The following is a 27,482-nucleotide window of genomic DNA, read 5'->3' on the forward strand; positions in this document are numbered from 1 at the left end:
GGCCAGACTCATGATTTGGTGGGACTAAATTCAGGGCTGGGAAAGATGCAGGATCAGAAAGAAATCCAAATCCCTTCAAGATTGTCATACCAAAGCAAGCCATTGTACACTTGGCTGCTGGAGAACAAGGCCTCTCTTTCCCCAACTAAAATGTCTCTTCTGTCAGCCAGTGTTCCTGCAGTCTGTGCTGCCTCAGTTGCACAGAGCAATAGTGCCTATTCCAGCATTGATATTTTGCAGAGAATGTAATTCCCAAGGAATGTATTTCCTTATCACACCACTGTCTTAAAAAATAAAAGCTCCAAAGAATCATCATGGATTTTTTTTCACAATGTGATTTTCATTAGTAATTTATTCAGTCTAGCAGATGCCAGCATGCAAACTATGCAAAGAGCAAATCTCTTCCTCCAAGTGTAAATATTTATAGATCATATTAAATGGTATTTAGTACTGTGCAAACATATTGTCAACAGTTCTAGCCAGATTCTTCCCTAATCACAGCCTGAGAGTTGGCACAGGCATGTCCTCCATGAGAAGATGGTTATCAGAAAAAGTAATAGCAGGCTGCATAGATTCTTGGCTTAATTAAGACTGGAGTTTATACCAGAGGTGAATCTGGCCCACACCAAGTTAAAACTCTGTTATAGCAGCTTGGATGTACCACACACAGAGCTGGAAAGATGATGCTTCCCTGTGGGGACAGCTTTCCCAAGCAGGCTGGGAACCTCTCTTGGCACTGGACAAAATGGGCTATTACAATGCAGGGCAGGGAGTTTCAACCTTTTACATGTTTTAATGTAGTTCCACATTTTCTCAGACATAATAGGAGATGTATGACTATTCTTTAATTTGTATCAACTAGCTACATTTATCTGAATAGTCCAGAAGAGCAAATACTCCCCAGTTGAGTCACTGTCTGTTCTTAAAACAGAAATGTGTTATTCCTTAAACACAGATCTGCCTTTTGGTCTCCAGCTCAGCCAGTGCAAAGTCCCTGAATGGGTTAATGTCTGGGACATAGCTTGACTATACTGAAGCCATTCATGTTTAATATTCTAAAATCTCCTTTCCTGCACCTCCAGCCCAAAACCCTTTGACAGCATTTTGTTATATCCCATAATCTCTACTCTCCTGACAATCTGGAATAAATGCAAACCAACTGAAAGCTCATTTATATTCTCCAAAAACCTGTTATAGCAAGCATGTCTTAGCACCCTGGCTTTTCACATGAGACATGTAAAGTTGCAAAGATCTCTAAACATTTCAAGATTGTCCTCTGGGTATCTCAAATGAAACAGCCCCACGGACTTTCTCCATGCATCGTAGGGAAACAGGCGAGCGAGGGCACATTCATGACATCCCATTCTCTTTGACTGCATGATCACAGATTTTTTTCAGTGCCTGTACTTTCCCACTGCACATTTGGACTTCTCTATGAGCTTTTTTTTTTTTTTCTCCTGGGACTGTTCTTCCCAGAAATGTGCTTGTTTTCCACTACACCAACCCTAAGGGCCACACGCCCTCCTGCTTTGCTCGAGAGCTTCACAATATTTCCTCCACCATTGTGCTTGGTCCTGACAGATAATCTGTTCTATAGCAGACAGTCCCCCTCCCCCCTTCAACTGTCTCTTCTAATTCTCATACATTGCAGAGCTTCCTTCTCCCTTCCTCCTCCTCTGGAAAGGAGGGGAGGGAATATTTCAGTAAATGCTGGTATCCTACATGAATGATGGACTGATATATCTATACTGTGTATACAGACAGACATGCTTTAAATGGAGTACTTAATGTAGAGTGCTGGCCAGCTTTGCATTTTGTCTATTTTTAATTAACTGATGGACCATGGTTTCAGCTCCCCCGCCTCCTCCTCCTCACTGCTCATTTTGAAAAGCAAATTTTTGTGTTCTAAAATTACATTGAGATATGTGAATGATTTTGGCATCGCTTTCATCTACGGCCAGATTAGCAGTAGCAGACAAATCCATACATGATTTGAGGGAACAAGGATTCCTTCCTCACCTCTTTAATGGTACAGTTACTATATGAAGCACCTCACAGTCTGAACTGTGTCTGTATGTGCACAAGGCTGATTGCTCTTTTTTCATAGCATCACAGAATGGTTTCAGTTGGAAGCGATCTTAAAGAATATCCAGTTCTAATCCCCCTGCCATGGACATGGACACCTTCCACTAGACCAGGCTGCTCAGGGCTCCATCCAGCCTGGCCTTGAACACTTCCAGGGATGAGATATCCACAGCTTCTCTGGGAGAACTGATTCAGTGCTTCACCACCCTCACAGTAAAGAATTTCTTCCAGTGTCTGATGTCTCTCTTCTTTGGGCGATCTGGAAATAACCCAAAGGAGCTGAATTCAGGAGACAAGTGTGCTTGCTCAGAAATGGGCAGGTATGATTCCTTGGAAATCCTGCACCTGATGCCATTTCATGGAACCAGCTCCATGCTTCAGAGTGCAGCTCAGATATTTATATCATGTATGTGTCTGTACACACAAGAGCAATAATACATGGTACATAAAAGATTCAAAGCTCCGTTGCTGGTAGGGTTTGCCCCAAGCAGCTGGGGGTTGCTACTGTGCAAACTTTTGCCATAGACAGCAGCACTAGAAACAGCAAAACAATTGTCAAAGAGCTGATTTCTGGTCTTTGATTTAGAATTTACTTCAGCAGCATTCTCTGTTTAAACAATCCTGTGGCTAGTGGACTGGCATGTCCAGTAAAGCAGAGACTTACACAATGGAGGGGTTATATGAGAAGAGTTATGTCTGGATTATGGTGGAATGTGTGTTTCCCACAGTCCAGGACAGCAAGACGCTGTTAGCCAGTACACTTTTCTATTTTTTTTTCCTGCTGGGAGGTGATTATGTACTGTAGAATGGTTTGGGTTGGAAGGGGCTTTAAAGCTCACCCAGTTCCAGGCCCCTGCCATGGGCAGGGACACCTCCCACCAGACCAGGCTGCTCAGAGCCGCGTCCAGCCCGCCGCTGGAAACGCGCGCAAAACGGGCCGGCATCAACGGGAGCTTTGCCCAAGCCGCTCCCGCTGCTGTGCCACAACCCGCAGGCGGAGACGCCGGAGTTCACGGCGCGGAAAACCCAGGAGGAGAAGGAAAACAGCCTCGCGTGAGCACAGCTTCTCGCTGCTGTGCCCTAGACAGAACTCCAAACACACCCCACCAATCTTAAGCCGCGGGTAACTCGCACACATCACTCCGGCGCCCCGGGGGCCGCGGTGCCCCGTCACTTCCGCGGGCAGCGCCCGCCCTCTGCCCCCGGCGCCTTCCCGGGGCCTTCCCGGGGCCTTCCCGGGGCCTTTCCGGGGCGACCGCCGAGGGGCGGGGCGGGGGCGGGGCCGGTGCGGCCGCGGGCGGGCCGCGGGCGGGCGGGCCAATGGGGCGTGGAGGGGGCGCGGGCGGGGCGGGGCCTGGCCGCGGCATGTGGCGGGGCCGCGGGGCTCTGGCTTTCTTCCCTTCCCTTCGCTGGGCTCTTCCCTGCCTTTCCCTGCCCCCGGGGGCCGCGCCAGCGCCGGCCGAGCGCCTCTCCCGCCCCGGGGCCGCGTCCTCCGCCGGGCTCCGCCACGTCGTGAGTTGCGGGCGGGCGGTGACTCGTCCTGGGCCTGAGGGAGCGCGGGCGGGAGGGACGCGGTGGCCGTGCCGGGGTCTCCGGGGGCGCGGAGCCCGCGCGGGTTCGGCGGACGAGGAGCCGCGGCCCGCGAGGGGAGAGCGGCGGCTCGGCAGCCGTTCCCGTGAACTGCCACAGAAGTTGAGTACATATGTGGCACGAGTTGCGAATAAATTTTGCAGTAAGTTGCAGCCCTCTCCCCGTAGCAGCGGAGGGAGCGGTGGCTCTGTTCCCCTGCAGTCTGTGAACGCTTGTAGATGGCTTTGGTAGTGGGGAGGCGGGAGCGAGGAGAACTGGGTTTCATTGCGGGGAAGAGGTGATTGACTCAGCAAGTAACTCACAGCCGGAGTGTAACATTTTTAGGCCCCGTGGACCACCTCAAAGATCCGGTGTCTGTAGCAGTCGCCACCCTTAGGCACGGCATCACCGATATGTGAACATATCGTGTGTCCGAATAAATAATGTTGAGTGTGTGCAATTAAGGTAACGCTTGGCAGTGGCATCCTGTGGTATCGCACTGAAATCTTTTTCAATTTATCCTACCTTAAGTAAAGGTTTTCAGAAGGTTTAACTGTACCCTGGGCAATGTTAGCAAGGTGTCAGCTGGAGTTCAGGAAATGGCAGGAAGAATAAACACCGTTCTTTGACCAAGCTCTCAAATATGGCATTCTGTGGGGATATCCTATTGCAGTGAATCTTCTTCTGGTGGATTCAGCAAATGTTTTAACTTTCCCCTCTGTCCCCAAACTTTGTTTTCTAGGATTGGCTCCTGTCACAGGATCGTGTTGAGTAATGTGCCTTGAATGTCCTACATGTTAGTTGACTGAATCCCTGCCAGACTTGGTCATGCAACACCGCTGCTGTTTCCTGATAAAGTGAGTTATCTGACTGCTTACTGGAGGGACAAACCCAATAAATCCTGCCCACCTTAAGATGGATTGCAATGCAGTTTCGATGAGCAATGTAAACTTGCTGATAGTGAACATTTGGTGCCCTTTAGTCCTCAGAGGGTTTGTGACTGAACAGTAACTTTGAAAACTATGCTATAGGATGCAGGTTGATGCAATGTTTCTGTCTCAAAAGTGCATGTATTTTTATATTAATCGAATCTATCTACCATAATCAACCACTATTATGTATGTTAATGCAGTCCATTATGTGGCAATGGATAGTTTAGAAGGAATCCATCCATTTTTATTAGCTTTCATGTCAGTGGTGGATTTGTGTGTGTGCTGTGCATGTCTGCTGCTTGGTTCTGGCTTTTATGTATACATAATTCAGGTATACACACATGTATTGTTTTAGCACTTTCTTGGGAGAAATTCCAGGCTGCGTGTCTCTTAACATGTTGGTGAGGACATCTTTATTTTTTGTTTTAATTGCAAATTCCCTGCTGGATTTATAAACCCACCTGCTAGAAAACAGACTTTGCATCTGTTTATCTGTTTTTGAAATTCTTATTGGCACACCCATACAACCTGAAGCCTTTGCCTTCTAAGGGAACTGTCCTGGCACAGGCTTTCTGAAGGCTATGGGAGTAATTTGCAAGCAAAATGTCAAGCTTTGGTGATGAAAAACTTCAATGCTGAAGACCTGGTGGTGTATTTAAAATGTCTGGATGCATATCCTGGATTACAGGAAATGCACTAGCAGACTTTTTGCTTGTATGTTACTGGCTAAATTTTCAAGGGAAAATGTTGCAGGGACATGAAGGAATGGAGATGTTTGTGCATGGGAAAGCTGGAGGAAAAAACAATCACTTCACCAGGACTTGCAGGTAGTTCCTCAGCTGCTGTGCCTTGGTAGAACTCCCTTGCAGGGCAATGACAATCCACACCAGCTGGCTATTTGTCCTTTTAGGTGTTTCAATTGGGATGGGATGCTTTTCTGAAGGAGGTGTCTCTACCTATGTACACAGCTGGTTCAAAGTTCATTCGTGAGGTACATGAGATACCCTTCCCACCCTTGTCCAACACAGTAATTGTTGGATGAAGCTCCATGGGTTGTGCTGAAACAGCAGCCAGACAAGATGGTCTTTGTGACTTCTTTTTTCCTCTGGCCCTTAAAAGGACTGGGAGGGCAATATCCCTGCCTTATGTGCTGTTGCTGGATGCCATCTGACACTGTGTGCTCTGGCTCAGCAAGGTTGGTTCCCTTCCCAGCTTCCAGCCTGTTCTGCAGGTGTAATCCTTTGTCATACCCTACATATCGATGATACCCAGCCTGTCTGGGTGTGGAAAGGGCTCCCCAAGGGCTGTTGACTTTGTTGATAGCAAAGCCAAGAAGTCCTGTGAAATAAACCGCCATTGAACTTTTTCTTGCTTGATGGTAGCAAGCACTTGATGTGTTCAGTCCTCCAATCATTTCTGTTTCCCTTCCTGTAGCTTAGACTGGGAGGAGTTGTGAGTTGGCAGCTGGGGTCTAAGGATGCTTCTGGCACTGCAGGGACAGTGACAATGCTGAAAATAAGTGCAGGGAGGTTGTGCATTTTGGGTTCACAGCTCCTCCAGCTTCTGACTGCTCACAATCCAAGAGAGTCAACATGCAGGTAAGGTGCCCAGGGTGCTTATGGTGCAGCAATTAATTCAGGAAAGGACAACTTATCTCTGCCATGGTATGGAGACCCCTTTCTTGAAGGAATGTCTGCACGGACATTTCTGCATGTTCCTGTGAACAACTTATCCAGTGCAAGTAAGTAGCAAGATCTGTAGAAGTGGACTCTAATGCTCAGTGGAACCACATGATTGTCTTGCTGGTGTGTAAAGTAGCACTTGGCTGCTTGCTGTTTTGCTGTCTGGATTGCTCATTGCTGTAGTTCTGTAGGGTTTAGCTGAGGGCTCTGCTTTGCTGTTACTGTGATTTCACTGGAATGAGGTTTTCTCATGGCAGTTTTGAGTGTCCGTCACCATAGGTGCCAAAACGTCTGACAGTCTTCCATTTCCTTTGCTGGCTTTATTTTTCTTTGTTGTTCTGGGCATGGCCTCCTCAAGGCTCAGATCTGGTGCTGACAGGTGGGTGTCCTGCTGCACTGGCACCAAGGTGGTGTTGTGCAGTGCTGTCAGACAGGATGGGACTGAAACCCTGTCCCCAGTGGCGGCATTGCCATGGTGGGAAGGCTGGTCTTTGAACATCCTTTGCAGAGTGTGAGGTCTCTGGAATGAGTATGTGGGTCTGGCTTCTCCGTGATGTCCTTTCCTCCTGTTTCACATGATAACTTGTCAACCATTTGGAAAGCACACTGGGTGCTTGTTTGGTTGGTTGTTTTCTTGCAGGACAATGTGCTGTGAAGAAAGGAATAGTGGGCAGAGAGCCAGGGATATGGGTACTTGTTTATTTGCAGCCAGCTGGACTGTCCCCCAGGGTGGCAGGACCCACAGTCCGTTTGTGCATCTTGCACCTGCTTGAGGGACCAGCTGGGCCCCCATCCAAGCAGGAGGTTCAGCCTGTGCTGGCAGTGCAGGTTGCAGGGGTGGGCCTGGGTTGTCTCTGTACATCACCACAGCTCCTGGCACCTTTGCTATGGGAGTCTCAGTTGGGCTGTGTCCCCTAAAGGACAACTAAGTTGTGTTCTGCAAATATGGTTGTGGGGTGTACAAGCCCCCATAGCTACCTCTGTTATTCCCTAAGTACACAGAGAGGGAAGGAGAGGTGGTCTGTGTACAAGAGCCTTTTTATTAATTTATTGAAAAATTCAGCAAGTCCCCTTCACTGCTTCTGCTAACAATGACTGCCCAGGAGGGCATTGGGATTGCCTTCCCTGGCTCCACCTGACTCTGACTTGGTGCCAAGCCCAGAGAACTACTTATGCAATAGTCCAGCAAAACATGTCAGCATGTATTTCTCATGTGTCCCAGTTTCAGATTTGTTAAAAAAAAAAAAAAAAGGAGGAGTGAAGCAGAGTGGCTGATAAAATTTGTGTTGAATTTTACATGTATGTTTGTGTTGGATGTATATTTGTTTGGCTTGGGGAGACTTTGCAGCACTTTAACTAAATCTGGTTTTAAATCCACTTAAGTTAAACTCCTACTACAACTAGTGTGTGGAGACCAGGATGAAATCTCATTAATTTTAATAGGATTAAGCATGTTCTTTTGCTGAGTCTTCTTCTCTTTTTTTTTTTTTTTTTTATTTTATTTGACTTCTCTGTATAAAAAGCAGGATAAACCTTTTCACTCTTCCACCTCTTTGTGAAAACGCTTTGCCAGTCTCACAGAAATGTCTCTCTGGTTGCATACAATAACATTTTACACATTTTTTTCCCTATGCTTTCAGCTGTAGTCCTACTGTATCCGGGCTTTTATTGGCTTTTGCTTTCCCTAAAGGCGCAATAATTCCTGACAGCAAGAAAACAGTTGCAAGTGTTTGCATGGTAAGTTGCTACACTCAAAATCATTGTTTTTGCTTTTGGTCTCTCTGGATAGATTTGAAACTGCTGTAAAAGAAGTCAATTAGTAGAGAGAAACTCTGTAGAAGTCAGCAGGAACTGAACATGTGCAGATGGGTGAGGGCAAAATTACTCCCTGTTCATGAACCAGGAATAAACTGAAGAACAGGAAATAAAGGTAGAAGTGATCTGAATGCAAACTGGTTGAAGGGAAGTATTTGGGGTCTGTCTAAGATTAAGCAAACCATTAACTGGAGAGGAGGCTGCTTCATGCATTTGTGCTACCTCTTTACTACTCCACATTTCTTGATGTACATCATGCCCTGAATATCAGTATTGATACAGGAATTTGATTTGTATGTGATTTATGTTATGGGAACACTCCTCTTCCCATCTAAAAAGAGAAATCCCACAGCAGGTATTTCTGGATGTTCCTGAGATGCTCCTAATGACACATTGACTACGGATATGCTTTCATAGGAAAAGCTGTCTGTCTTGTAGCTGTGTACTGAGCTAGATTTCAAGAGACTTGATTTTCATTTTCAGTTCCAGCTCTGACCAGTTCCTCCTATAGCTGTACACAAATGACTCAGTCTTTTCACACCCCTTTTCCCATCCTGTGAGATAAGGGAGGGTTGGTCTATCTTGCCTCTGCTCTGCCCTTTTGAACTGATGCCCTGTTGTGCCGTGGACTAACCCATGCTCCAAAGGTTGGGCTGGTGTTTGTGTCAGCAAAACTCCTCTATACCATCAATCCTTTTGAGGAAACTACATCATCAGTGTGTTTGTGTTGCTGGCAGTAGCATCTAGATTTAAACTCCTCTAATTAAAAAAGGATGGGAAAAAAGGCTTTCTGGGTTTTTTTCCATAAGATAAACAGAGATTGACTTATTAAGGGGGTTGAGGATGGAGAATTCTAACAGGTGAGAGATGCCCAGTGATATCTTAAAATTCTCCATGTGCAAGCCAAGAGCATTTATTCCCATCATAAAAGGGTTAGGCTAGGAAGGTACCTTAAATATCATCTAGTTCCAAACCCCCCTGCCATGGGCAGAGATGATCAGGTTGCTCAGGGCTCCTTCCAACCTGACCTTGAACAATTTCAGGGAAGGGGTATCTACAACTTCTCTGAGCAACCTGTGCCAGTGCCTCACCACCCTCACAGTGAAGAACTTATTCCTAGCATCTAATCTAAATCTCTCCTTGCCCTGTCACTGTCTTCCCTGTCACTCTCCCTCTTTTTTATATGCCCCCTTTAAGTACTGAAAGACCACAGTGAGGTCTCCCCTGAGTCTTCTCCAGGCTGAATGACCCTGACTGTCTCAGCCTGTTGTCATAGGAGAGGTGCTGGACGCACCTCTCCAGATGGGGTCTCACCAGAGCAGAGGCAGAATTCACTCCCTTGACCTGCTGTCCACGCTGCTTTTGATGCAGCCCGGGCTTTCTGGATTGCAGGCATGCATTGCTAAGACATAAATTATATCTTCATCTATGATGTTGTTTTTTAAAGTGATTGCCAGCAGTTTATATTTGCATTGTGGAAGAGGCAGGACCCATGTGTTCTGGCTGTGATGGCCATCTCTGAGGTGGCTGGAGTAGGCATGTGCTGTGGCTGAAATGCGTCACTGACAATGTCTGGGGTATACCTGACTCCAATGGGCACATTTTGGGTGGTGAAGCCAGCAAGGGAATGCAATGTCATGAGCCTGGCAGTGGCTACATGACTCAGTTTTATGCAGGTTCTGGGTTCCGCAGGTTCTGTTAGATTTATTCTTGCCTGTAAAGTTAAACACGGGCTTTGTGTGTTTGAAGAATTACTGCCTCAGACAGATATGCTGATGTGGAAACAGCTGATAGCATTTTTCAGGGACACTTGCTTGAGTTTGAGAAGCATGTGGCCTGGACTGAGCTCTTTGTTACTAGCTGACTTGGTAAGTAAAAGCAGGAGTTGTGTTTGTTTGCTATTTAGCAAATACCTTTTGACTGAATCCCATGTATTCATAGATTCCTGTTTGTTGCTTTTCTGTCCATTGCAAAGGGAGCAAGAATTTCTAGAGTTTGAAAATCTTGTAAGGTATAGAAGCTGGATATATGTTGATGCAGTGAAATATATTAGTGAATTAACAGCTGTCGCAGAAGTGGGTTTCCAGTGCTGATGATCCATCCTCTTAAGGAATATCTGAAAGAGCCTAAAAATAAAATATAAACAGAAAATTCTGGTGAGTTGGGGGGTTTTGGTTGCCTTTTTATTTTTTTGCAGGTTTTGGCAATATTAGTAAGCAGTTCTTTCTGGGTGGTATGTTCTGCACTTGGTCTTTGACCCCTCTGAAAGTGGAAACAGATGTAATGCAAACTATGGAGTAGGCAACCTGTCCCCTGGGAGCTGACTGAAAACAAACCCCTCTACTGAATGAGCTCTTAAGTTATTGCATGTCTTGGGACAAATTTGTTTGCAGTAAATCAGTAAGATAACACCTGCAGAGGTCCCTTCTGGAGTTAAAATACTTGCTCCAAAATTGTGATACACAGCTGACTCAGGCATTCACATTTAAAGTTGCTTCTGAGCAAGATGCAGTGAATGCCATCCAGTGAACATAGAGCTGTGATGCAGGATTTCATACAGAGGTTCATCTGCATAAAAGATATGTGGAGGAAGAAGAGAATTTGTAAATAAAATACATGGACAAATTTATTTCAGTATTTTTCTCTCATCTCCAGTAATGTTACTGCTGGAGGGAAGTGCTTTAAAAAGCAAAGACTGAAATGGTGGGCATGCAGTTTAAATGGTTAGAGATTGTTTGATTTCGTAGGTGTTAATGTGCATCCACATAGGTAGAGAGTTTTCTGTCTTGGCCTATAGGTGCTAGAGGGTTTGCTAAGCAAGATCCTCTTCAGATGGCTGTCAGGAAAAAAGGCAAACAAATAAACCCAAAACTAACCCCAAAAACTCAGCACATGATCCTCACTGCAGTACAATTTTTCTGCTCCACTGTCTGCTTGGCCAGATTTACCTCATGATACAATTCCAGGCAACTGAAGTGAAAGTGCTCTTCTCCATCACATCCTGAGAAGATCCTGGTTCTAAACTGCCCAAAATAGAGAGGGAACCTGAAGAGAAGACTTTTGGTCCTCTGACCCATTGCTATCACTTAAACTGGAGTTTTCTCTGATCTCTTTTGGAAACTTCCAGATTTCTGGATGATTTTAAGAAGCAAACGCGCTTCTCAGTAGTTGACAGTTGTGATGCCGAACATGCGGTGTGTCACTCTGAGATTCCTGTCATTCTGTAGGGACGACTCTGCTGCTTATGGGGCAGTTCTTGGTTTACTGCCAACTGCAGCTTTTGAGGAAAGCAGCACTGGTGTTGCTTTACCTTGTGTTCTGAGGCAGTTTACTGGTGGGATTTAAGCCCTCTGCGTCGGTACAGTTGAACAGGAGCAAGAGCAGCTGAGAGGGCAGGGTTTGAGGTCCCTACAACCAGCTGATGGGACTCTTCAGCCTTCAGGTTGGACTTGTTAGTCTGGTATATAGTTCTGAGGATCCTAAACTGTTTAAAAGATGAGGCTGAAGAAGTGTTGTACCTCAGTGCTGGCTGCCTGGGTTCTCACTCTTCTACATTTCTAGCCATTTCTCATTCCAGTCTTGCAGAGTCTCTAGCAGCAAACAATTTGAAACAAAAGCTGTTGTTTGATAGGCAGAAGTGCATGTTAATTCAAGTGTGAATTATTTAGTTCTTGGCACGTCTCTTGTTTTGTATCTGATTTCATTCAGTCACAGTCTGTTCCACCTGTTGTTTCCTGACCTGTAACAGTGTTCTGCTATCTGATGATACTGGACAGGTTTGTACTGGAGTACACTGGAGCTGAAGCCTTCAGAACACCAGTCAAAAGCAAGCAGTAAGAGTTACTGTTTGTAGTGTGGTTTTTCACATGCTTGTCCTTTCCCCTATTTTTGTTGTTTGAGCTTGGACAACCTTTCCCAGGCAGACACCTGGATAATTAGTGTATGGTGAGCTCCTTTTTGAACGAGGGTGGATTGATCTTGTTGGTAGTTTGGCTTTTCTAGTTCACTGTTCCCCTCATTACAGGATCGTAGCATCTTTGGCAAAAAATCAGTAGCCAGAAGTTTCTAATAGGTTCAGTCTTCCTGCTGCTTTTAGGTCACAGCTTCTGGAGGAATAAGAATAACCTCTTGGTTTTCTTACAAGTTCAGGTGTCACAATTTGAGAGAGAGGTTTCAATTTTGGAGTTTTTTCTATGTTTGTTGCTGTACTGGTGAGCAAAAATTGAAGAGTGAGATAAACATGGAGGCATCTGAGACGGCTTCCGAAAATATCTGTGTTTGTGACCCCATCTGTCCAGTCAAATACAGAATGCTTTTCACATTCGTGTCTTTGGTACAAGTTAAACTGATGTTTGTGGTGGTTGTAATTTCTCTTGGTGAGAGATTACTTTCTGTAGATGCCCATGACATTCAGGTGACCCCCTGAAATAGCTTTGGAGTTCTTGTTAGCCACATCAGCAGGAGACAGACAGATAGACAGACCTTCTGTATCAAGCTCAGAAAGGTTCAGAAGAACCTGCTGCTGCCTGTGCGGTCCCTCTTCCATGAATGAGGGGCTCTTTGCTACTGGGAGAGCTCTGAGGAGCTCAAACCAAGCTTATTTTACTTTGATTTAATAATCATTTTTTGAGTATCAAGACTCAAAATGACTCTTGTAATGAGTTCCTCTGAAATGGAAAAGAGGGAACCTAGAACAAGGTAGGACAGCACAGCTGCTGCCCTGTTGGTGTGTAGGAGACCCAAGAGCTGGGCTGAAGCACTTCTGCAGATGCTGCCTTGGCAGCCCTGGACATCCATGGGAGTAAGGAGAGGGAAGGATGTTTTTCCTTGAGGTTGTGATAATGGATGGGTTTAAATTCAGGTTGGTGCATGAACTGAAGACTTGCTGGCTGTGAGGAACCTGCCACAGGGAAGACCAGCAAGGATGAGGAGAGCTGCTACTGCATTTAATTCTTTCTTTCTTTGGATAAAAATAGATTTGGCTAAGATTTCCCACCCGCCCTGCCCTGTGATTTCCACACCTTTCAAGCTGACAAAATCACAAAGCAGGGAGGCATGTGCCAACAAACTTTATTTGGTATCGCTATAAATGTATTCCTGGCTTGGAGACTTTAGGAAGAATCTCTTCTTCGTGCTAACATATGTATGGTGGAAACCCCCCCAGTGACATATTGCATTGAGATAAGCTGGAGTGTCTTTTTGCTGCATCTCACCTGGGAGATCTTCCATATGAAACTACTTTTGTTTTTTAACCTGAGTCATTTGCTTAAATAGAGGAAACCTCTTATAACCTAGGAGCTTTCATGTTGTTTGTGAGGATAACTGGAGGTGGAGGAACATATCTTTGGAATTTTTTTTTTAATTTGTGTTTATTCTTCCTATTTCAGGATATGCACAAAGATCTTGCTTCCTTGAAGAAAGGAAAAATAGCCAAAAATGTTTTCCTCTTTTCCACTTGTTTTAGGGCTGAGCAGATGTTCACTTTCAGTCATTGCCCTGGGATTGTGTTTTGGCTGTTTCCAGGCTCTCTGAACTTCTTCTGAGTTTCTGAGCTCCCACAGTATTGCCTGATGCTTTTGTAACATAAGGTGCCATTTCTGTGGTGTGTAACCCTGCTGAAAACCATGCACAGGCTTAATTCCTGAGCAAAGTTGCAGAACCTTGTGTTCTGGATAGAGATATGTCCTGTGTTTCCTTGGGCCTAAAATCAGTATTTCAGCTACATGAACCTATAGAGGAGCATAATGATTTCTCAAATATCTGGAGTGGAAGGTAGCATTTCAGTGAAACTTAACTTGATCTGAATTGCCAGGAATTTGCTGACTATGGTAAAATTCTTTAGGGCAGGAGGTGGGTGGGTGACCAGACTTGAACACACTGGCACTTGGCTCCAGAAGTAACACTTGGTTATTTGTACCTTCAGGCTGAAGTTGCTGCTTGTTAAGTCTCTGTTAGCTCCACACTTGTCAGTTTTGAATTCAATAGCACCTCAGGCACAGTTTATTCCTGTGCATGTGGAACATGCTGGTTCTGGCTTCTAATGGCATCCCTCAGCAAGCATGAAGCCCCTGTATTGCAGAGTACCTGCTTCTACAGGCACTTAGAGAAACCAAAATCAGGAGTTGGCCTTTTACCCTTCTTGATGAACTTTGCTTTGTGTTAGTTCAAGGGCTGTAGAGTTCTTGTGGGAGCCCACTGGGATGGTTCCTTTGAGGGTCTTGTTGAAAGCTGGTTAATTTGAAACACATGGTGTGAAATGCCCTGCATATGATCTCCAGTCCCCACGAGACAACAACATGTCTGAAAACATCTATCTGCTTCGGGTGCAGACCAGACTAGGGAAGGTTGCAGCTGAGCCATAGTACACATTTTTACTGCTTAAAGGTATTTTTGTTGACAGATTTATTGTTCAGTCACAGCTTTATGTAGTTAGCCCTTGGCAGCTTGCTTTTCTGTATATTGAAACTAGATTGTTTCAGATATTTCAAAACAAAGCACATTTTCATAAATCAAATAGCTGTATGATCATTTTTCACAGGAGAAATGTTTTGCTGAGTAGTACTTCTCGGCATCAGAACTGCAGCACATGGTACTAATATGGGTGAGAAAGGATGATGGATGGGTGGTGCTGGTTTGGGAGTTTTAGGCATTAACATTTGTTCCTTCAGAGGCAAAGTGTGATGGCCGTGAAGCCTCAACAGTGGCAGTGTGGACTGTTCTCAACTGTATAAGATGTCTGCCTTGTGCCCTGAGAGAGGAACCAAGGAACAGAGAGATGGAGATGGGTAAAGCTGGTAATATTTGAAACAAAACTAACCAAAAAAACCCCCAAAAAACACCAATAAACCCCACTGCAGCTAAATGTGCCTGTTGTGGTTTAACTCGAGCTGGCAACTCAGCCCTGCAGAGCCGCTCACTCAATCCTACCTGTTGGCATGGGAGAGATTAAGTGAGAAAACTTGTGGGTTGAGATAGAGTTTAGTAGGAAAAACAAAAGCCACATGTTCAAGGATAGCAAACCGAGGAATTCCTTCAGCACTTCTCATGGGCAGGCAGGTGTTCAGCCATTCCCAAGAAAGCAGGGCTGTGTCACACGTAACGGTGACTTGGGCAGACAGAGGCCATCACTCCAAACATCCTGCCCTTCCTTCCTTCTTCCCCCAGCTTTATATGCTGAGCACAATGCCATATGGGAAGGAATATCCCTTGGGGTCAACTGGCCTAGCTGTGTCCCCTCTGACTTCGTGTACACCCCCAGCCTCATTGCTGGTGGGGTGGGGTGAGAAGTGGGAATTTTTAAGATCTTTTTTTGTGGATATGTACTGGCAGAAACATCAGGAAAGGCAGCAGCAGACCAAACCTGTGACCATCCAATACCCTGTTCTGCCTGCTGCAGTGAGGAGTGTGCTGCTAATGTGGAGCAATGTGCCAGGTCTTCTCTGCCATGTGGCCACCTGTGTTACACTCTAAAGAATTGTGTGGCAGGAGAAGGAATATAAGTGATGTACTTCTGGATCTGAGCTGGCAGTATTTTTTCCCTGAATTGCATTTCAGAGCATGTGTAACTTGCGTCCTACTGTTGCAGCAGATCAGCCTCTAGTGCTCTGCTGCCCTCATGTCAGCCCAAGGTGTTTATCAGATCCAGCTGGCTGGTCAATATTCCAGCCTGGCTGATGTATCCATGAGATAAGACTCTTGATTTCTAGGCACATTTTCCTTCAAAACTCCTTCTGAAAGTATGGAACTGTGCAGGTTTCACCTCAGTCATTTTACTACAAGGAGCACTTTCTTAGTGGTGGAAATGGTGGGTGCACAGAGACCCAGTATTGGGGCAACAAATGGACCTTTGACTATTGTATCCTGGTTTTCTGAGGCAGTGGGAATGCTGCATACTGTGCAGACATCTTGGGAATCAAGGAGCTGTGTCCAGCCCAGGGACCTAATAATATATTTCCTCCTCTGTAATCTGTAGTGCTTTTCTGCTTTACAATCTGTTCATTCTTCATTGTTGATAGCATCTCACATGTTGTAGAAGCAGCTTTGCAGCTTGTCAGAACTTTCTTGGGAAGCCAAAGGAATTAATGGCTCTAAAGCTGCTGTTCAGAGAATCATATAACTTCATCTGGTCATACTCAGCTAACATTGGGCCAGCCTCATGTGCCTTGGTGTTGCCCCTTCTGTCTCCAAACTGATCTACATGTGCGTCTTCAGTCTTGGAGAGAAGCTTGGGAAGTAAAATGCATCTGAGGATTGCAGTGCAGATTCCCTGTCTCCTGTATTCTTGTCTTGATTTACAAAATGAGATGTGCTTGTCTTGCCTTAGCAAAATCTGGTTTAATTCTGTTTTTCTGAAGAGAGAAATGTTGCACTTGTTTAGAGAGCTGACAACACATCAAATGTTTAGCAGCAAATGCAAGTGGGAAACAGGCCTTATGCCTTCTCAGTTTGATGGGAGAGTAGCATTGTTGTCTGCAAAAGGTATTCCACCCTTGTTTTCCCTGCTTTGTTGTTATACTAAAGATAAAACATTTCTTTGCAACTTCGACCTTATTTCATACCTAGTCCACGCACACTTGTGAGTATGAATTTTGAGGCAGTGTCTACTGGCTCTTCAATGGCAGCTCAAAGGAGCATGTGCTGTCCTAAATTATTTGCTTTGCACTCTTTGTACCTGTGATGTCTTAACACCCACATTTCCTCTTTTTTGGTCTAATTCTGTATCTTTCACCCTGGTGCAGTCACTGCATGCACCTTGCAGCTGCTTAACCAGGAACAACTGAGGCTGCTGCAGCAGGGCATAGAGGCAAGGGGTTTATATTCCAAGGGCCTCTCTCTGCTCTTGCAACATCATCCCAATCATTGTTCTTTGAAATAATGAATTTTTTTATTTGTATAAATTCCTTGGCTTAAGCACTGTGAGATCAGCAAGAAGCAAGGAACTCTTCTGAAATCCAGCAGGCAGTGCCCTCTGGATATGTGTGTACATTGCAAAGTCATCAGTCATTCAGTTGTTGACTCAAAGTTATTCTGGTTTGCCAGCATGCTTGTTCCCTGCTGAGTTACAGCCACAGATAACAAAAGCAAACTTTGTATTTTTCAGAGTGTAGTCTTTTCCCAGATTTTATTTGTTGCTGTCTTTTGTGGTTTGATTTGGCTTTGAATTTCCTTGGGGATGCTCTATAGGTGGAGACAGTAGTGCTTGAAGAGTGAATTTTGCGCCAATTTCTCAAGATTACTTCTGATGGGAACAGTAGAATTCATCTCCTTCCACTGTGTTGTCCAGACAGGAATCAACGTGGTTTGGAGCAGAAGGTTTAGTTAGTGCTGTTCTGGGATGTAGGTGGGGGGATGGGTGGTCAGAGGGGTCTCTGAGTACAAATGGAACCGTGTGGGATGGTCTAGAAGTGTGGCAGGAAGTCAGAAATGCAGCTTATTGCTTGTGGTTGTAAAGGGCAGTCGTTAAGTTGGGAAAAGTGATCTCCAAGTAATTGTAACTCCTGTTCTGGGTGAATGGGATTGGCTAAGGTAGGAGAGGCCAAAAAACACACCTCTAGCTGGAGTTTCTGATATTTAATACAGCATCCCAAACCCCATCTGTACTGCATTAAGATATGACTGCAGCTGGTTATCTCTCACTGGTCTTGGAAAGGAGCTGTTTGCTTGTCTGATAGACTCATACATAGTCTGTGCATTGTGTTTGCCTGCTTCACACACTCACTCTGCAGTCTGCAAAGGGATTTTCATGATTGGCCAAAGAACCTTGAAAAGTGTTTTAAGATTGTAATTTTGTATTGAGTGCCTTAGGGGATGTATGGCCAGTTGGGGCCTGAGGAGACCATGTTTAGTGAGAGGGTAAGGGGGGGACAAATCTCTTGTGCATGAGCTTGGCATGTCACCCTAAACCAGTGCTGGCCTAATTCAGAAAGGCTGCCAGGCACTTTGGAAGAGGTGAGAGTTATTTTCTGGGGTTTTATTTTCCTCTGCAGTTGTAGCAGTCAAGTGGAACCAAAGTCAGCAGTGATGGGAAGGAATTCTAGTGAGTTGATGTGGTTGGGGATACAAAACATCTCTTTGCAAAGGGGATGCATGTTAATGCAACAGCTTCTAGGTACTGGTGTGATCATTTGATCTTGCAAATTTGTGTAGTTGTTGCACTGGTTGAGGTTAATATTAATATTTTATTTGTCCTAAAACACTGAGATTTTAACTATAATAATAATGAAAGTATTTCTTTTTAGCTATAATGCTGTCATATCCGTAGTTTCAAAATGCAATGGAGGATGTTTATTCTTTGAGAGTGGTTATTGTAATTGCAAAATTGATACTAAAGGTAGGAAAAAAACTTCTACAATAAATGTTTAGTGTTTGTATTCCTTGCTGTTATTCCTTACTAGTTTATTTAAAACAGTATATGCATACACTATTGCGTGTGTAATTCATTCTCAGGGTCACTTCTTAGGCTGTAAAATAATGCTTCTTATAAACCCTGGACCTTGAAAAGGGACAGCAGACATAAGCTGCCCTCTTTAAAATGTGAAATACATTAATGATGTTTTTTTCCCCTTTCCTTTTGTGGGTTAAGTAATGCTTTCTGAATCTCTGCCTCTGACCTGTGAACTTCACAAAAAATGCACTTACTTTGGCACCATGTGGTGGGAGTGCAGGTTGCCAAACAGTGCTCTGAGGTGAGGTACCTGTAGTGTCTTTGAGGGAACCCAATTTGCTTGCTTTAAGTTGAAGGATGTGGGGTTTAAAGGAAGTCCTTGCTGTCTGCTCTAGAAAAGTCTCTTGTGGGCAGAGTATTTAATGTTCTCCCTTGCTTTCCCCCTTGCTCCCAGTCTTACCAACTGCAGCTTTCAGTGGTTTATTTACAACATACGTGAAGAGTGATAGTAAGAGTGTGATAAAGGCTGAGACAAATTTGTAGAAGTGCCTTGCAATTTGGGACAGTGGGAAAAGCATTGGAAGTTGGCTTGGCTGAACAACACAAATTAATATTGCCAATTCCCTGAGGGGAATGTGGGGCTGCTTTCCTGAGCAGCCGATGCTGTTGTAGCCTCTTGCAAAGGCTGTGCTGGTACAGCACAGGTCGTCTCCTCTCCTGTCCTGATTCTTTCAACTTTGCTTGGAAGAAGACAAAGTGATAAAGAAAGAGCAAAGTCAGTCTGTGCTGTTCATGCATAGTGTGAAATGGGAGAGAGGCCCTGGCAGAGCTGGTGCTGGCTGGACACTGGGCGTAGTCACTGGTACGTAGGACTAGATGGGGCTGCTGAGCTGCCTTTCCCTGCCAACACTTCTGTTGTCAGGCCAGATTTAGAAGTATTTCCAGCTGCCAGGTGAGATGACACAGGCTTGAACTTCTGGCTGCACTGAGAAACCTGCTTGCACAAAATGAGTGTGATGCTGGGCATGCTTGCTCCAGGGAGAAAGCTGTGGGGGGTGCATGAGCTGAGGTCAGCAGTGCAAGGGCCCTACAGTCATTTCAGGCTTCCCATCTCTCTGGGAGAGCAGAAGATGCTCCATCAATTTTTAACAGGTAAAATAACTCTTTTTACTAGAATAAATAGGCAGGAAGGAGACCCTGAGTTCCTCAGGGAACTTGAAGGTTGACTAGGAAGATTGAATTTGAGGCACTGCATTTTAGTATCAAGTTTTGTCGCCATCTTTGGCTCTTTGACAGTCCAGTGTGGACCTGTATATTGTGTGTCCTCTGAGAAGCTTGGGGTAGCTGTTTATATATCACCCTTTTTCAGATAGGATGTTTTTGAAGCTAAAACTCCATTGCCCTGTTTGGGGCTTTAGGATATAGCAGGAGGAAAAATTGGAAACAAAAATTTAATGGTACAAAGCATCAAAATGCTGCAATCCGAGTCAAAGCTAACAAACATTATTTGGGGCTTTTTTGCAGGAGAAACAGCTCTTAGATTCTTAAATTCCACAAGCATGGTTGAAACTGGAGTTGAGAGCTCAGGCTGAGACTTCTTGCATGCATGGCTAAATCAGGGTCTTATGCACATTACTGAGGACTGCTAGATGTTCTTCACTGTGGTATTTATACCATTCACACATGCTGCTCATTCTGTGTTGTGAACTGCCTTTGCAGTCATCACATCCATCTTGGAGATGTCACACAAAGCTGAATCTCAACACTCTTTGACGGCTGTCACATTTCTCTTCATAACTTCAGGATGGTGACTAAGGCTTGCTTCAGTGATGAGGAAGAGGGCTGCCCTTCAAAATTACTTAGGGAAGAAGCTTGCAGTAGGTCTGGTTCAGACTGAACTGTTTGGAAGCTCATACAAAGCTCTAAAAACCTCAGAACCAAGAGGGTAAATCCAGATAAGAAGCTACTAATCTGCTCTGATGTCAGTGAGAGCTGTTTCAGTGTCTTCAGTGATGAAAGCTGCTCCATTGGGTCAGAGTCACATGTGTGCATTAGTAAGGAAGGAAAGGCATTATCTATCATTTTATGTGGGGAAATGAAGGCTTACTGTGGGTATGAATCTTCTTCAGTAACAGCTGTGTCTGTGTAATGTCTTGGAAGCCCTGAAATAGTGGGTTTTGCTTGTTTTTAATCAAAGTTTCTTTTAGCTTTTTGTAATGAGCAGGAAAATCAAAGCAGAAATCAACCTTGGTTACTTGGTTTTGACTGACTCGGTGTAAAGGCAGGGCCAGGACTATAGTTCCCCTTATTATCCGTGTGCTCAAACTGGTGAAAACCCTTCTGCTGAGCCTGGGAACGACATTAGGGGTCCCAAAAGGAGTCCAAAGGCATCATATCTGTGCTGCCACGTGCTTCTGGGCTTTGAGATTGACTTTGTACACATGGCTTTTGACTTAAGCTGTTCTCCATTGGGACCTGAGGGAAGGAGAGTGAAGTACCTTTTCCAAAGAAAGGGCCTCTCTGGGAAGTTGGGAACAGTCTTTACTCCTCCTGCCTCTGAGCTCGTTTGTGATGTGTAATGATGCTTGCCTGCTTTGTACAGTTTTCTTTTTTTTTCCCATTCCTGCTCATTGGGATATAAATTGTTCTTTTTCTTTTTCTTTTTTTTTAATAGGTATATTGCAGTGGATCTGAAGTTGATATAAGAGAGAATTTCTTCTGGGAAGAGAAGCTTCCCTGTAAGGCCAACCCTGAAGATGTGGACTGCCATTGTGTTCTTCCTGCTGATTTCCATCTGTATATGTGAACACCAGTTTTCTGTCCTGAAAGGGGGAGGAGTCCATGTAGTGCAAATAAACAGGCTTACAAGTGAAGAGCAATGCAGGCAGGCTTGTCAGAGCCCAGGTGCTTCAGGTGAGGTTCTTGTCCCTTGGATGGAATTCCATCTACCTTTTCTGTCCCTTGAAGGTCTCTGCTGCTCCTTTGATGACTTTCTTTATTAATTCCAGTTGTTTACAGGCATTTACAGTTATGACTTCTCTGTGCAGTGCTGTGGTGCTAAGTAACTTCTGATAGCTTTGGTTAAATTGAATGCAGGACAACTGTTTCCCAGGGCTCTTCTAGCTTACATAAGAGACAGCATGTGCTGTTGGTGTGCACTGATAGCGTGCAAACAGTGTTAGGTCACTTGAATTGAAGAATGATTATTCCCTGCTGCCAGATGTTTGCAAGTGAGCAGTGCTGCTGTAGACAGCTGCAGTAGAACGAGTAATCTTTGCTCCCTAGAATGTGTGTGTTTTCTGTCTTAGAAGAAACCACTTTGTCCTGCAACCAAGCACAGGGTTAAATCTGTTGAGATGAAAGCCTCCTCACTACCTCTGAGATGTCTTTATAAAGCATAAAACTTCTAGGAGAGTCTTTGAGTTGTCCTTATGGAGGTTCCAATCCTGTCTAGCCAGATGAGAAAGCTTGTAGCACCTACAAGAAGTTGGTGATGCTGTGGTGAAGATGAGACTTTTAAATCAGGGGGATGAATATCTGACATTCAGATGGTTAGGAACATAATAAAGATGCTGGTTTTAATGGCCAGTGGTTTCAAACCTTTAGTTAAAACATGACATATTTCTTCATAGTGGGAAAAAAGTACCTTCATAATTTTTTTTATTTAGGAGGTAAAATAAGAGTGAGCCTGTCTTGCAGGCACCAGAGCAGCGAAAACTCCAGGTTGTGTTTTTCAAGGTGGTAAACTCCAGAAGCTGACATGTTCACACTGACTGTGCTGACACTTAGGGTCTGTAGCATGTCATGCTTGTCTGTCCCACCTGAGAATCTCTAAACACTGTGTACATCTCATCTTAGCCTTCTTGCATCTCAGTAAGGGTAGAAAATGTGTCATCAGCTGCCTTTTCCACAAGAGAAACATAAAGAATTTGGTTAGTCTGCGATCAGGGCTGGAACATGATTAGGCTGCATGGCTGCCCCTGTTGCTGACTTTAACCACTTTTTTTATGCCCTTCACTTTGTTCTCTCCTGACATGTTTGTACAAAACAAGTCCAGTTGAGTGTTATCTTTCTTGAGCAGAGGGAGTTGAACCTCTAGAATTAGATGACCCACTCCATCTTCAGAAAACCACGCAAAACTAAACCCAAAAGCATAAACATTTCGAGGTTTTACATTCTGTACTAAACCTACTGAAGCAATTTCATCTCTGTTTGTTACTTGATGGCCAGTCTGTTGCACTACCTGATGTTAAGGGAGGTGGAAAAGATAGAAACTCTTGACATAAGTATATAGCCATGTGCAGAGAGATCATCTGGGAGGAAGGACCTGAAAAGTCTTTTTTTATTATTAGCTTTAGGTTTTAAGATCAGCTTTACTGATTTCATTCTCCATTCCCATCTTTCCCAACAGTATATATTTTTGTGCTTTCAGTCATTGCAGACATAAGGCCTGAGGCTTAGATGTCAGAATTGTAACACATATGTAACTGTCAATAAAGAAGCAGTGGTTGTTATTTTTTAAGGTATTATAGTGTGAAATTGCAGGCCAAGGTTGCATAGGGAGATGTCTTCATAGCTACATTACTTGGAGAAGCAGAAAAATATTTCTAGCTGGTAAGGTACTTTTCTGTAGATATAGTTTGCACCTTTGCTGACACGACATCAGTTACTTAGAGAAGTAATGCAGCTGCCACCAGAAGGGGTCTTTTGAAGTACTCTGGTCCAAACCCAACTTTGATCTGTCTGTTCAAGACCTGACAGAGAGAGCATCACCTCTCTGGCCCCTAGTCCAGTGTCTGAGTGCCCTTGTGGTGGAAACTAGTTTTTTCCCGTGATGTTGAGTTGGGATTTCCTGTGAATGATCTGTTTCAGCCCTTCAGACACGTAGTAGTCTCCCTTGGATTCACTCCAGGATTTCAATACCACCCGCGTACGCAAGGGTCCCCAAAACTTGGTACACTGTTTAAAATGTTTCCTCAGCATTGGTTGGAGGAGGTTCATTCCTTCCCTGGAAGCTTGATTTTGTGTATGTGGACATGTCCAGAAAGAAGTAAGTGAGTTCAAAGGGATGCTTGAAGGAGCTTAAAGGAAAGAGAGTTCTTCCTGTGATGACTTTATTTAGCTTGTGTTGGGATTTGACTTACTAAAAGACGATTTCTGTGATGGCTCTCTTGGCTAATGGTATCATTGCTCAACGACTGGCAAGTAAATTTCTGTGCAATTCCTAGCACTGAGATGGGACCTGTCTCCCATGAGTGATGTCTTCTCAGTTTTGACTTGCTTCTTTTTTTCCTCGTTAAGACACCTAGATGAATTTACATGGGTCCTTACTGTAGTGCACTTTATTTGTCCCTGTTTGGGTGAGTGAATTGCTATTATCAGGAGATGCTGGTACCAGAAGACAAGCAGGTGGGTAGGCTGCATTGGCTATATTGGTTTCATTGGCTTTCTTTGGTTATTTTCACTCAGGCTGAGTCAGGATTCTTTAAGGCCAGACCTTCTAGATATTGCATGGTTTGGGTTTCTTTTTGGTTGCGGGTTTTTTTTTTTCAATTCTATAATTAGAGGCACAAAGCAGCAGGTTTGGTATCCTGTGTGCAGCAATCCATTTTCTCTGCTGTTTTCAGGGAGCCATCACTGTAATTGGTCTGTGCCCTACCAGAATCACTGCCTCCTCCTGCAGTGTCACCAGCTGAGCATATGCCAGAATGCTGGAGAACAAGACATCAAAGATCTTCTTGCAGGTAAAGCCATGTTTCAGGCTTCTGGGAAATCCAGGATCCTGGTTCTTTTGCTTTAAATGCCTGTGTTTAACCCTTGATAGGCTTTCAGCTGAGGAGGATGGGTTGTGAAATGCCTGCAGGGTGATTCTGTAGGTTCAGTTCACTGGAATAACTTTCACTTTGTCCTAGGGACTCTGGCACTTGCATGAGTGCATGATGTGTCTTTGAATAGCTTTTGTAACACTTACTGAGTAACAGTTTGTCTCCATGTTGAAGACATCATTCATTCAAACCATTTGCACGCCACACGCTGTCCTAACAAAAATAAAGGCATAACAGATGTATTTATATTTTTTTTCAGAGAAAGGAAAATGTCCTGGCATTGTTTTTCTCTCAGATTGCCAGGATTTTGTTCCAGAGTCAACAGACTGCTTCTTTAATCAGAGCAGCAATTGCTCATGGTGACTTTCCAGTGCCAGGGTACTCAGTTTTAATAAAGTGACACAATAACAAAATTGAGCCAATTTATAATTGGGAAATCAATCTTCTAAAGTTTGTTTCAGGAGTTCACTGTGCCCAAGTTTAAAAAAAGAATTTGTGCATGGTTCTTTTGGATTGGCAAAGGTTTCTCTGCAATGTAACAACCGGACTTGTGATAAGCAGATGGGATTTATGTGACTATAGATCTAGCTCACTAGTTGTGAAGGAAATTATCCTGAGGTATGAAGGTGTAAGTAGAAATTTCTGCTCAGCTTTGACAAGTGAAAATTATGAATCTAAGCACAAAGGCTTTTTTGATGATGTGTAACTTTGAAAGCATGAGTCTTCTCAGGAATTGACATTTGTAAGACTGCTCCTGTTGATAATGTGCTTCTGCATTGTAGCTCTCTACTTCATTACTCCCCTTTTGTGAAATTAACTCCCTGGCTGGGCAAATACTAGAGGTCTGGTGGCAGAAAAAACCAAAACAAAAAACCCTCAAAGGGATTATGTGCAATAAAGGCAGAGGGGTCTTGTGTTTTCATGTTCTTGCTGAATTCAGGACTGATGTCTTCCACTTGTACTGTGTGTACTGCAGAATATGTGTTCTGGTTTGCATGTTAGGGGGTTGAGGTTAGATTTGAGCTTGAGAGTTTTTTTATTCTTACAAAACTCATTTGTTTTGTCTTTTGGAAGAAATTGTCAGGAGCAAATGGGAAACAGCCCTGTTTCAGCACCAGAGCCATCCACAGAAAACGGAGAGGATGCTGAATGCACGGATTGACCGACACAGTGTGGAAAACACGTTTTCCTCAACTGCTCAGACTCACAGGATTCATTTGAGGCAATTGGCTGGGGTTGAGGAGGAGGAAAATGTCATAACAAGTACCGCAAAACCAACTGCAAGCCATGCTACCACCACTGCCCCTGCCATAACAACAAACATTACAAATGCGTCTTTCTCTGTTGCTATGACCACTTATGAAACAACTGCCGCAGCCTCGAACACCTCTGGTTCTGATACCTTTACTAAAGCCATGCCAGCCTCTGCCTCTTCTCCTTTTCATGGTAACATCTCTGCTCCCAATTCCAGCCATGTCACCCAGAGGGTGACCACCAGCCAAAATTCAGGACATAATAGCTCTGTCTCAGTATTGTCCCCCACTTCTGGTCCCCTCAGTGTTACTTCTGAAGCAGGTACCCAAGCACAGCAGCCTAGGCCAGGTACCACCAGCACCAGTGCTCCTCACCCTAACAGCCCCACCTCTGCTGGAGCTGACCTGAAGGCACTGACCACAACACTGACCACCCCCATCCCACAGGATGCAGTAACATCTTCCACTGCTTCCACGCTTGCCACGACACCCATCCCCACGGAGAGTTCTCACTCTGCAAATCCAGTGCATGCCAACACTTCCACGCTTGCCATGACACCCATCCCCACAGAGAGTTCTCACTCTGCAAATCCAGTGCGTGCCAACACATTGCCAGACCTAAAGCCAGAAGCAAATACAGCCACAGCATCCTTGAGTGAATCAACTTCTCCTCTGGGCTCTACAAGAGGTGCCGTGGTTTTAACTGCAGCCTCTACAGTAGCAACTACGACTGAATATGGGATGAAATCAACATCTGATGTCTTTTCAACAACCATGGCTCCAACAGATGCAGCCAAAACAACAGCTTCAGGCCTCACAGAAACTCAGGACACAGACAATGAGTATCTTCTCATTGCTGCCGAGCCCCTGACTCAGTACTTAGTGGATAAAAGTTCACTTCTTGCAGTGCTTTTAGTTGGTACGTTCTTTTTCATAACTGTTATAGTTCTTTTCCTCACGCAGGCCTATGAAAGCTACAAGAAGAAAGATTACACACAAGTGGATTACCTGATCAATGGAATGTATGTGGACTCAGAGATGTGAAGAGGTGGGGATAAATAGTAGGCAGGAGAGGAAAGGAGATTGAAAGTCCGTCTGACTTGTTTTTCCTTTCTATCTGCCTATGACGCAAACTGAAAGTGCTTCCAAATTTACTTCTAGTGCAATTGAGGAGAAATGCCATGTACTGTATTAAGAAAAAAATAATAATTTTTTATTCAACTGTGCAACAGGTTGCTGTAAAACCATAAAAAAAAATCATTTTTAACGTTTTCATAATGTACAGTAGCTTTGACCATTATATTTCATTGCAAAACAAATCTAACAAGGTGTAAGTTGCCATCCTCTGAAAATGCTGTAGCACTTTTCAGCTGTTTACAGTGCAGGTTGTGTTTCATTTGTTTCACATGTGGTCCTCTGAAAACAGAGCAAAGGATGCTGTCACCTTTTGTGAAGTGCTCCCAAATAGCCAGATGAGAAGTGTGGAGTACTGTTGCAACAGGGGAGTTTTAATCCAGTGTGTGTCATATTTCAGTATGCTTCTTGCTTATGAAGAGATCTGTTTACAAGGTATTGTAAACTCTGTTTACTGCTAACCCAAGGTATCTTCACCACGGAGTGGATTACTGTGCCTCTGCACTTAAATGATCTTATTTTTGTATTCAGTTAATAAATGGGGCCCTGGAAGGGCATATCTTCTTGTGTTTCTCATTTTATTCCTGTCCCTGCCAGTTCAGAAGCAAGCAAATGGGCTTTTGGGGCTTAAGTAAATTAGCTCCACTTCAGTATTACAAGTATGGGGGCTTTGAAAACCTCGCTGAAAGCATGGACACGTCACAGAAGTTACTGATCATCTTCCAGAGTACTGCTTCTATAATTTAAGACCATTATGCTGCCAGTCTCCCAGGTATGCAGACCCACTTACTTCTTATTATCTT

At 44.3% G+C, this 27,482-nt stretch overlaps 1 protein-coding gene across 3 annotated transcripts; it reads left to right on the top strand.

Moving 5' to 3' along the window:
* Positions 1-3,447: 3,447 nt before the first annotated feature.
* C5H11orf24 (chromosome 5 C11orf24 homolog) lies at positions 3,448-27,242 on the top strand. Of its 3 annotated transcripts, none has more exons than XM_069017086.1 (6): positions 3,448-3,597; positions 4,397-4,511; positions 7,909-8,005; positions 21,142-21,380; positions 24,095-24,211; positions 25,367-27,242. In XM_069017086.1, the coding sequence occupies exons 4-6, from the start codon at positions 21,224-21,226 to the stop codon at positions 26,587-26,589; spliced, it is 1,497 nt and encodes a 498-aa protein (XP_068873187.1). In that variant the 5' UTR covers positions 3,448-3,597; positions 4,397-4,511; positions 7,909-8,005; positions 21,142-21,223; the 3' UTR covers positions 26,590-27,242. The 3 variants fall into 3 exon arrangements, with proteins under 3 accessions (XP_068873187.1, XP_068873189.1, XP_068873188.1); XM_069017087.1 differs by lacking the exon at positions 3,448-3,597 and adding an exon at positions 3,632-3,817; XM_069017088.1 differs by lacking the exon at positions 7,909-8,005.
* Positions 27,243-27,482: the final 240 nt, after the last annotated feature.

Source organism: Aphelocoma coerulescens, chromosome 5 (genome assembly GCF_041296385.1).
Source record: "Aphelocoma coerulescens isolate FSJ_1873_10779 chromosome 5, UR_Acoe_1.0, whole genome shotgun sequence".
In the NCBI taxonomy this organism is placed as follows: Eukaryota; Metazoa; Chordata; class Aves; order Passeriformes; family Corvidae; genus Aphelocoma; species Aphelocoma coerulescens.

Excerpts from the sequence above, each read along its gene's own strand:
- C5H11orf24 (XM_069017086.1), top strand. The coding sequence starts at position 21,224 with ATGTGGACTGCCATTGTGTTCTTCCTGCTGATTTCCATCTGTATATGT. Across the intron at positions 21,381-24,094 it reads TCAGAGCCCAGGTGCTTCAG|GGAGCCATCACTGTAATTGG; the intron begins GTGAGGTTCTTG and ends TGCTGTTTTCAG. Across the intron at positions 24,212-25,366 it reads CATCAAAGATCTTCTTGCAG|AAATTGTCAGGAGCAAATGG; the intron begins GTAAAGCCATGT and ends GTCTTTTGGAAG.